Below are 11629 nucleotides of genomic sequence, written 5' to 3'. Positions count from 1 at the left end.
GTTCCTAGGTCGTTATTGAAAATAAGAATTTGTTCTTAACTGACTTACCTAGTAAAAAAAATATACATACCAATGTTTTTATTTTAACGCAGTTGAAATTGGTTCAGTTTCACAGCCGACCAACATCCAAAATATCAATGGATCGGACTCTTTGGAAAGTATCTCCAATAAAAGGGCTTTGGTATTTTAGTATACAATCTAATTGAAGCACTTCAATGGGTTGGATTTCAAATTGATAGGTAGAAACCCGATAATAAATGACTATTACTATAGTCAAGAAAATGTGGTCATGCGAGTTGTTGATGACATTATTCTATTTGTTTTTGTTTATAAAATATTTTTTTTAAAAAGGCGGCCAGGATGATGCAGGAAACGTTAGTGAAGTATTCACAAAAATAGTAATTAATATTTAAAACAAGCAATGGTATACCTAATTGGTTAATTAAAAAAATATGTTTGCCTATTAGAGAACCTGATCTCAAAATGTGCTTGTTTTGACTGGCCTAATAAAAACATATATGTTTAAGTAATATCACTGTTTTTGAAAGTTTGATAAAGGGGTTCTAACAGTTGGGATCTTAATAAATGAGAAAAGGATTATAGTCCTACCTGTAAATGTCTTGACAGTTTCGAAAGACAATGACCTTGGCTACATGCTGTCTTGTTGTCCTCTGATGTGTACTGGGGATCAGAGGGTTGTTGAGATGTTTGTGATGGCTGGTGTCATCAAAGGGCAGCTGTCCACTATAAATGCCCTGTCTGGATCTCTGTCTGCTCACGGCATCATTTCAAACCAAGAGAAGCTAGAGGAAGGGGGCTAGTTGTTGCCATCTTCCTATTGTCTTTACTTTCAAGGTGACTTAACGCTATAGTGGATACACCGCTTCAGTCAAAATGGTAGGCTTGGCACCGCTCGTCTTTTACGCGCTCCTCGTCTGCTTTTTCAGGCATGGCAGTTCGGAGAAACTTTTGCACCATTCCCGGCATTACAAGAGCTCACCCGAGTCCAGTTTAGGATATCTGAATTCGTACCATCCCCATAGGTACCCTCTATACATGATGCAGCTGTACCGCTCCATCAAGACCGCAGCCGAGAACAGCCCCTCTCCACACGATTCTGATTCAGTCCTCAGTCTGATAGCAAAAGGTACGTAAAAGTATTGATTTCAATTAATTGTTTAGGCATATGAGAAATTGAACACTATTGGCAACATTCCCAGAGGATCCTTATTTTGTTAAATTTGTTTGCCATTTTCAATTGGCTTTCCAACATTCTTTTATGCATTTACCGTCTTTAACTTGCTACTTTTTGGACCAATAGACTGGCGCGAGTATCGTAGTCTTATATAATTATGTCATTTGACCTGTAGTTCAAGCAAGCGTCCGAACCAGTCCACAGATCTCTTCAGGCTTGTCCTCTCCATCACTGCCAGGCCTGGTTGCAGGCTGTCTTATCTGTGTTTATCAGATCCTCCTTTACAACCCAGAAGTGTCACAATGCTTATTCGGCTTTAAAGGGTTTTTCTGTTTTATGTGAGTGGGTGTGTGTATTAGCCCTACAGACGTCTGTACAAATGGCGGTTGAATACACATCCTACTCTGTCCTGTCTTCCCTCTCCCTCCAGCGTTTTGACATTTTGTTGAATGGTTTGGCTAGTTTATGGTGAAGTCTGCGTAAAGTTTGTATTGTTGATTGCGCACTGACTGCATACAACTGGTTTGCTGACTTTTGTTAGTTTTTTCCAGGATGCCATCAAGTGGGTGAGAAATGGACAATCACTTTCGACATGTCCTCCATCTCTGCGAGTGACGACGTCCAGCTGTCAGAGCTTCGGATCAGACTACCAGCGTTCTCCGCTTCCAAACACGTCACATTGGACATTTATCACTCACGAAAGCAGGACTGCGAGTCTGACACTGAACTGTGCAGCGAGGAGCGCCTTCTCTTGGGCAGCTTTGGCGCATCGCCCAGTGACACCAGGTCTCAATGGAACGTGTTCAATGTGACAGCTCTGCTCAAATATTGGATGCATCAGGGAGACACAGTGACGCAAAGCCAAGAAGCAAGAGTCCTTGTGATAGAGAAAGAACACGAGAGTGGGGCACCGGACGACGGAGAGGAAATTGACATGGCCTACATCGGGCATCTTACGCACAAGAAAATCAAGGTTCACCATCCGACAGACGAACGGGTTATGATGGTTGTCTTCTCCAAGCACAACCTGCCCCGAGATGGCGAGAGCGCACCCACTCTCATCCGTACTGTGGAACACTCCAAATACGCAATTTTGGACCAAGTCAGCCGCGAAGTTCAAGGGCGACGCCACAAGAGAAACCGAATGGAGAGAGTGCGGATGGCCGGCGGAATTGCAGCTAATGCTACTGGGTCCGCGGCTGAAGCCGTCCAACGCCCACTCTGTCGGAAGATTGACATGTGGGTAGATTTCGACCACATCGGCTGGAACGAGTGGATTGTGTATCCAAAACGCTACAACGCCTTCCGCTGCGAGGGCGAGTGCCCTACTCCGGTGGATGAATCCTTCAGTCCCACCAACCACGCATACATGCAAGTAAGATCTAAACATAAAACAACACTTTTTATATTTGGTTTAAGTTCCTAATATGCATTTATCTTCAGTGCAGCTTTTCGTAAAACTTATTTTCTTTTTGTGTTTTTTTTAGAGCCTGTTGAGTCTGTACCATCCGGATCGCGTGGGTTGTCCGTCCTGCGTGCCCACGCGCCTCAGCCCGCTGTCCATGCTGTACTACGGGGACGAAGACGTGGTGTTGCGGCATCACGAGGACATGATCGTGGAGGAGTGTGGCTGTCACTGATACCCCAGCCACATCGGGCCCGCAACCACAAAGACTATTGTGAAAACACTTATTTAAAAGGCTTCACTTGGAATATATTGTGACCAATGGAATGACTCTTGAAGGTTTGGTGTCCAACCTTAAGTTGTTTGTGGTCGTTATCACAAGGAAGATACATTTCTTTGCTATGGTCCTTACTATATCTTATTCTATCATGGCCTATGTCATGATCTCTGCTGGAACCACAGCATTCCATATTAGAAGATTTGTCCTTGGTTTGAACCAGCATGATAAAGATGTACTGTGATTTATTTGAATATTTATTACCCATTTCGGGTGTTGCTTTTAGGCTATACGTTTTATGTTGTGTTTGTCAGTGTTTTGTCATTTTCAAGAAGTGAAAGAAATATGCTGCCAAAATAGTGCCTTAATTGTTATGATTATTTTGTATTTTCACTCATTTATTAATCCTTTAATACAAGATATATTTTTGTACATACAATGAAAAAAATAACAATATTAAAGCATTTTATTCCGTTAATCGAAGTGACATTTATTAATTTAATCCTCTAAATAAGTGAGCGAACTCTAGGACATTACAGCATCATCTTCGCCTGAACTTTTGACTGTCTTCTTGATGTAATTGACTCTCAACCAATAGTCTACATGAGGCTATCACAGCCCTGACCAAGTCTAATCTGTTCTGAAGCAGTCTTGACGAACTGAACAAGACAAGTGTGTTTATGGCTTCTCGAACCAGTCACTTGTTAACAGCTTTACCACCCTCACTCAAAATCCACATCTATTTTATAGTATTACTGCTCAGATTATGGGAAGTCGTCAGTGCCCCTCGCATAAAAAGGCCAAGGCGAGCAATTTCCTAGTTGCTTGCGTTCGAAGCAGCGGGTAAAGGGAGCAAATGAAAAGAGCAACATGTAGGAATGGAGGGGTCAAGATAGGAGTGGTGATTGGATTAAAGAAAAAAGCGTTTTTTATTTTGGGGGTGCCAGTAATCAAGAGTGGAGTTAGTGAAGCTATGTGCAGGAGGGGTAAATTGCAAAAGGTCCAACACCTTCACATTTCCCTGCCCTGAAATTACACTTATTCTTAGTGTCTCTCTTAGCAAAAGGAATGACACAATGCCCTCACACACCATTTCTAACCTGTGTACCAACTACTCAGAGGCAGGTTGAATTACAAAACTAAGCTGTTCATGTTATTTAAGCAAGTACAGCCTAAACTAAAAGCAGTGTGATCACAGACAGTCGAGGTCAAAGCTGAATTCAAGCCTATCATCAATGCGTATTAACTAAAGATGAACTAATACAGATTAACAATCACTCTTGCCACTGTGACAAGCCATGCTGACAAATAGTATAGCCATTTAAACCGGCTGATCTGTTGGGGTGCAGAAGTCTGTCATGTTGTTCATTGGGTCCTACTGTGGCACGAGTCATTATAGGGCCTGGGGTTGGACCCTTGACAGTGTTTGTTCATACACTAGGGTGTGGGGAAAAGGCCCAGTGGGTTTCCCATTAGTGAAGCAGCTTCAGGACAGTGGCAAGGAGCCAGGTGTCACAGATTCTCTAGCACGTGTTGATTCTCACAGACTAAACCCTCATGAATAAGCCTCTTCTGTTGCCCACCACACCCACAGCATCCTGGTGGTCAGCTCATTATTTAGTCTAGTTTTATTGAATTTTATTTAACTAGGCAAGTCGGTTAAGAACATATTCTTATTTACAATGACGGCCTAGAAAAGATTGAGTGTGACAGTGTGCATATGATGTTGTGTGCTATTGATTTCTGAGGGAGGAACAAACCTTGGGTCCTGCTTGGCAAGTAGGGAAACTGTCAACCCTACAGTGGATGGGAAGAATGAAGTGCTAGACTTGACAATTTAGGAAATGTCTGATCCGACTGGATCTGATACCTGCTTTAATGCTACATAACTAGTTGGACAGCAACTCACATCCAGGTGATATCACAGTCGCTTATGTATGTTACTCACTGAGGTACAAGATTTGGTTGACATTTACATTGGGATTGATCTGAAGATGGAATAACCTTTATTTTTATTTTTATTATCTTTAAATTAAAAAATATATAAATGCATCTAAAGCATATCATGTATGCCTAAAAAAAGACTGGAACCATTTATTTTAATTTTTAATAATCACAATTCAAGTTATTTAATTTAGAGCCAATATGCATCATATATGCGTCTGCTTATGTGCAGAGTACAGAGAGACAGTGTAGCTCTTTGATGAGAGGAAGGACATCATGGTGTGTAATGATTACCGCTTTTCAGGCTGCTGGTTCTGGAATGTTATCAGTTGCAGGAGGGACCTTGCTGAAGAATTCCACTTCGGTCACTCCTGCCACACTACAGATGCTGGAAATGTACAGCTTTCCTTCACAGAAGAACGGGAGCGTGCCAGTGGATTTGTAGCTGCGGCGCTGATAGCCTTTGATGGATGTGAACAGCAAACATCAAGTTCTACCAGTGCGTTTTGATTTCGAGCAAAAATGTAAAAAAGGTATCATCAATTAGGTAAAATTGGCTGATGGCTTCATGTACATGTCCAATGAAACGTTTCAGGACCTGATAGGCTTCATTTTTAACTCATAATAATGAAATGTCATCCTATGTGAACTCAAGAACATTAGGCCTAAGTGTTTTATGATTACTTATCCGTAATTTTAAAAAATTTTCTTTATTTATATTTTACTAGGCAAGTCAGTTAAGAACAAATTCTTATTTTTCAATGACGGCCTAGGAACAGTGGGTTAACTATCTTGTTCAGGGGCAGAATTACAGATTTTTACCTTGTCAGCTCGGGGAGTCGATCTTGCAACCTTTCAGTTATTAGTCCAATGCTCTAACCACTAGGCTACCTGCTGCCCCTGCTATACTACTGCTATATTACTGGTGGAATAACCATTTCTTGGGTCATTAGTTTGTTTTCTGTCAGATACAAAGTGTTTTTCCCGAAAGTAACATGTATTGCAGTCGGTCAACCCATTTACCACGAGACTAATGACACTTGCCAGATAACCGAAAGTGCCCAAGGGTTTGACAGAAGCAATCCTTTGATCTTGCAATACACATAGCCTACTCATTCTATCCAACTCCCTTTGTGCACTGGTTACTCTTTTAGGAAACAAGTCTACTACCAAATAGGTTTTATTTTCTTTATTGATTCTTCTTACAAACCATGTGAAAATGTAGTTTTTTGTCTCAAATTTCTCTATATATAGTTTTTACAGTCCTTTGTATGACAATCTTTTTATCTGAAAAAAATAATAGTATTTTGAAGGCAGTGAAGTGTGGATAACCCATGATAAGATTGATTTGAGTGGCAAAATAATTTTAAAGAATGAAAGAAATTGAATCTTTACCACCACACCGCTCCTCTGGAGCAATCTTTTTCAGTGTTGCTGCTGGCTCCACAAGAGAAAGGCCCCAGAGGTGAGTCAAGAGGGTAACACTTCATTCACACGCCTGAACCACCTTCGTGTTATTTTACAGTAACAATACAGCTGATATTTAAAGTTAACAAACCGCAACTAATGGACTCATCTGTAAACACAGAAGGTGACAATATTGTAGCAAGTCTGGGTGGGGGATTGGTTGGGCCTCTTCTTCAGCATCATGGTAGTAAGTGAAGTTGTTTCACATCCCTCTTGAATGCTCATTCCACCAACAGTTAGATGTCCATTTCAAACTGTGCATCGTCACCTTCACAAACACACACACACACACGTTAATTTATTTATTTCCTACTCACCTTAAATATTTGTAGCCTGGCAGGCAATACTAACATAAGGGTAAATATCAAAACTTAAAAATGACCTGAACCCCATTAGGTACCAGTAAATCTGAACATTTGATATTATTTCACTTATTAAATACCATTATCTATTTTCCATAAAACTAATACATCTCGTATGACTGTTTTCGGGGATGTTTTTTTTTGGGCACATTGTAATGCCTGAGATAAGAGTAAATAGTTGGCCTGCCTGACAGGATCATGTTCTTACCAGTGCTTTTGTCAGCAGGTGCAGTGATGTTGTTGTTCAGTGGCTCTCTGTTATGGGCCTTTACATTGTTGATGTGTTTGGAGGGTGGGCTGGTGACCCCTGGAATGTTGGGGAGAGAGCACGGTGGAGTCCTGGCCAGCGGGGAACTGCGGCACTCCAGCAGGAACTTCCGGTCGTAGATGATTCTTGTACCTGAGGGGAGAGGAGGGTATGAGATGTTCATGTAAATTGAATGGATCGAACAGATCGTACATTGGCGCACAATCCCACCATATAGGACTAGTACTCATCCTGTTCTGCAGTCAGATTTGGTTCAAAGCCTGCAGCTAAACCACATACACTGAAGGTTGTGTAATCTTGTTTAACCCATACCTGAAATTTAGCATCATTTGGTCAGATGCCTTATTTGTTTTATGTAGTCTTTCCATTAGAGATTAGGTACAATGCCTCTTTCTCACTGTGACGTGTGAGCTTACAGTTGTTCTGAAACACTGAGGTGTTTGACTGAACAAAAATATAAACACAACATGCATCAATTTCTAAGATATTACTGAGTTACAGTTCATATAAGGAAATCAGTCAATTGAAATAAATTAATGAGGCCCTAATCTATGGATTCCACACAACTGGGCAGGGGTGCAGCCATGGGTTGGCTGCCAGGCGTGTAGTGGCCTTTTATTGTACCTAGCACAAGGTGCACCTGTGTAATGATCATGCTGTTTAATCAGCTCCTTGATATGCCACACCTGTCAGGTGGATGGATTATCTTGGAAAAGGAGAAATGCTCTCCAACAGGAATCTAAATACATTTGTGCACCAAATTTGTGAGAAATAAGCTTTTTTGTGCATATCAAACATTTCTGCTATGTTTTATTTCTACTCATGGAACATGGGACCAACACTTTATATGTTGAGTTTATCTTTTTGTTCAGGGTAAATAATAAATTATATTTTTTAAAGTGCTTTTCCTTACAACATAATCTCCAAGTACATAAATCAACATACCGCCCTCAACAAACTCAACCGATAGCCTACAACAAATTAACCGTAATATTAACACGAAATAAAACTAATGGCACCAACATGATTGCATGAATCCTTGACACAGATATGTGCAAAAACTGTTCTGTTTGTACTGTCATCTGTGCCAATCTGCCCACAGAGTAAAGTCACTGATATCTGCTCACAAAATGGTGGTTCAATGCAAGCTATATCGGCCAGCTGCTTTCTGAGCCAGAATTTCCCACATGAGGAGTCATCTGTGGGATCCCTCAGTGCATTACCCCTCTTAACATTGGATTGATATTAGCGGTAAACTAAATGGCACCCTATTCTCTATATAGTGCACTACCTTTGACCTACAGGCCTTCTACAAAAGTAGTGCACTATATAGGGTATAGGGTGCAATTTGGGACACACCCTGGCAGTTAACCAGCTCACCACCATATCAACACACACATATACTCAGGAAATTAAGCCTAGACAGAGTAGGAAAGCAATGTTATCCATCATATCTTGCTTTTAATTGCATATTTTACATGACATTCAATGCATTTCACATTATAAATGCATTGAAAGTTATGCAAATTATGCATTTCAAATTGTATGTCACATTTGTTAATGGTGTCTCTTGTGACAGAGGGTTCAGAATGGCAGCTGCTGAAAGATAAGAAACTGCAACATGATCTGGCAGGTTCTGCTAGTGCGTTAATCATCTCTGAATCAGTGTTGAACGGCACCACCAACGCCTTAGCTGTGACCATGTGAAGAGGGAGGAAGTGAAAGGCCTCGTGTGGAAATGCTTTAAACACATCACGACAAGCAACAAGTGGGGTGGCAGCTATCCTAGTGGTTAGAGCATCGGGCCAGTAACCGAAAGGTTGCTAGATCGAATCCCTGAGCTGACAAGATAAAAATATATCGTTCTGCCCCTGAACAAGGCAGTTAACCCACTGTTCCATAGGCCATCATTGTAAATAAGAATTTGTTCTTAACTGACCTGCCTAGTTTAATAAAAAAAGTGTCCTAGCCAATATAATTAAATTGAAAAGGGCATGCAATCCATGCATGATGCAAACAAGTATGTTTTTAAAATGTCAGATACATTTCAGATAATGTCAGGTTATTTTACTTTGCAATGCGTCTAGCAGCGTTGTAGTCGAATCACTAAACCACGAGTCCCAAGGCCCCTTTGCTCGAGTCGAGTCACGAGTCCCTATGGCTGAAGTCCTGGTCCAAGTGCTCAAGTCTGATTGATGATTAGGGGGTTCATTAAACATATTTGATATTTTGGTTACTGATGTTTTTTTTGTTTGCTCGTATTTCTGGCTTGCTGACTCGATGCTCGTCTGTTGCTACTAGATTTTTGCCTCTATAGATTTGCCTCAGATTTAGTAGAAGTGCGGGGCTGCAGGGAAGATTTTCATGTGAGAAATTAAGTAACGCAAATACTTTCCTCCTGTTGCCAAATGGTCATAATTGCCTGCAATAGCCTACAAAACAAATAAGTCCTTCATACACAGGCTCACACACGTAATTCAATGTTCAATAGTTATGTCAAATCAGTAATGATGTTTTGAAGGGATGAATGGTCGCTAGAATGAATTGGCTAATGCGCCTGACCAGATTATTATTTGCAATAATTGTAACAGGCTCTCAGCAACTCTTTTGTAATCACTGACTGATATTTGTGTAGTTATTTATTGCAGAGTGAAAAGTAAAAGGAGACTTGCCTGTGGGATGCAGGGGGGAAAGTTGGAGGGTAGACAGACTACTTTTCAATAGTCAAGGAGAGAGAGAGACACATAGCTACACTGTTGTTTTACTCTTAAACTCAATACTAGTGTTTTCAATTTCATAAAGCAGTTTGCCTTTTTTAACGAGGAAAAGCTAAATAGTAAGAGGTTGACTGACTGGTGGTTATGAGGAAGCAAGTGAGTCGCTTGCGTGATGTGTAGACTAGGATCGGAGGCAGAGCCTGCCCACACTCGTCGCTTGCTCACAAGCTTGATGTAGGCTGTGTCCATCCTACTACTAGAAAACAGAACTATCGCTGCTCTGCGCACCCAGTGCTGCTAATTTTCTGCTTATCATAGTAGCCTATCCAGTCCAAGTGCAAATACAAGTCATAGGATTCCAGTCCAAGTCGAGTCACAAGTCTTTAAAATCGGAACTCGAGTCAGGGACTCATGTACTGCAAAGGACTAATGTTGCACAGAGCCAAGTGCCTCCTATGAATAGAACATGAAAAGGTTGAATGTAATAAATGTTCCAGAAGCCTGTCAAAAAAAAACAAGAAGCCTGCATTTACAAAGCTTTACCTATAGATCTACAGCATAACCTATGGATTGTGACCACATGAAATGGGGTATTAGCCTACTCAGTGACACAATTGTGTAGTTAACACAAATATTAGCGTCTTAGCTAGTTCTTATTGCAGGACTCTGATTCATCTGTGAAATGAGCCACATTAGCTCGCTCACCAGTCTATATCGTTATGTTCTGTGTGTGTCACGGAGTAGACTGACACCCCAGTTCACGGATCCACAATGCATAGGTATGGCTGTACACGGCAATATAAATGTTCAATACACATAGTAGGTTGAGTTCACACAAATATTAGTGCCTTAGCTATGTCTTATTGCTGGACTCTGAAACCACAGTGAAACATAGGTATGAGGACCGTGGTGGTGCACAAAAAGCTATGCTAACGAGCTAACAAGCTGATGATGCAAATAATGGCACTTGCCAGCAGAAACAAAAACAACAACAGTCACTGTATGCAATGAGGCATGAGCATATCGCTGGCTAAAGCCTTTGTCAGTTTACAACATTGCACCACAAACATTTTTGCTAAATACATTTGTTTGATTGCTAGACAGGTGTCCTTTGTCTAAAGGTTTGATAACCCTATCGAGATTTGTGTTACGGGCACCTGCACAGCTCGAGCGCATGGTAATCAGGCTAACAATCGAATCATATCCCGTTGAGTTAGTTATAACCACGTCATAAACAGTCGTGCTTTTACATATTACATAGCTATAACATAGACATATAACTAGTCCTATAAAGGCTAGCTACTAGCTATAGCTAGCTACCTCCAGGTGTTGTGCTGAACAGAGTTCCCCCGGGAGTAGTGGAGTAGTCGTTGGGCATGTGCGAGGCGTCGTTTATGGTCACCCGCCTGGTCGGAATGGCCTTGCTAGTAGTGGTCTTCTGACAGCCCGTAGACATCTTCAAAACACAGGGGCGTTTGCTAATAACTACAAATTGGACAACTTAACTAAATATCTTGGACCTGAAAAACAACAAAGCAAACAACGTGCCCTGTTGCTGCTTCCTCAATTATTTGCTTTGGGTCGTTAGCAAGCTAATTCCTAAATAAAAACAAATACTTTATTTTGTCATAAGTGCAAATAATGTTGAATATCTAAACTAACCACACATTCCCACACGCAGACCGACAGACTAGGTTCTGTACGACCTTAGCAGCACACGTTCTTCCACACTCAACACGCACTCAAAAACAGACAGGAAAGAGCTGCTCCAAGCAGAGAATTGACATGACGTCTCCCCCCACTGGTGGATGGTGTTGCCCTTTCTTCGTCGGTGGGGTTTATCGGCGGTTGGCATCCAACATTATGGTGCATTACCACCACCTACTGTACTGGAGTGTGGGCTAGGGACAAAGATAAACTAAATCCACAATGTTTGAGACTATTTCTAATGACGTACTACTCAATATACTCGTTAAACTAATTTCCTGTATCCC

The 11629-nt window shown here is 41.2% G+C and overlaps 2 protein-coding genes across 2 annotated transcripts; one reads left to right on the top strand and one right to left on the bottom strand.

Annotated features, from left to right (window-relative positions):
- Positions 1-1692: 1692 nt before the first annotated feature.
- Positions 1693-3345, top strand: LOC110525714 (nodal homolog). Its single transcript, XM_021606091.2, has 2 exons — positions 1693-2570; positions 2683-3345. Exons 1-2 carry the CDS (start codon positions 1788-1790, stop codon positions 2833-2835), a joined length of 936 nt encoding a protein of 311 aa, XP_021461766.2. The 5' UTR covers positions 1693-1787; the 3' UTR covers positions 2836-3345.
- Positions 3346-5996: 2651 nt separating this feature from the next.
- Positions 5997-11379, bottom strand: 4ebp2 (Eukaryotic translation initiation factor 4E-binding protein 2). The gene is given in 3 exon segments (NM_001165149.2): positions 5997-6556; positions 6859-7050; positions 10956-11379. Coding segments are annotated over 3 exon segments (360 nt in total). The 5' UTR covers positions 11092-11379; the 3' UTR covers positions 5997-6524.
- Between the last annotated feature and the right edge of the window lie 250 nt (positions 11380-11629).

Source organism: Oncorhynchus mykiss, chromosome 6 (genome assembly GCF_013265735.2).
Source record: "Oncorhynchus mykiss isolate Arlee chromosome 6, USDA_OmykA_1.1, whole genome shotgun sequence".
NCBI lineage: Eukaryota > Metazoa > Chordata > Actinopteri > Salmoniformes > Salmonidae > Oncorhynchus > Oncorhynchus mykiss.
This window is presented reverse-complemented; position numbering and strand designations above follow the sequence as displayed.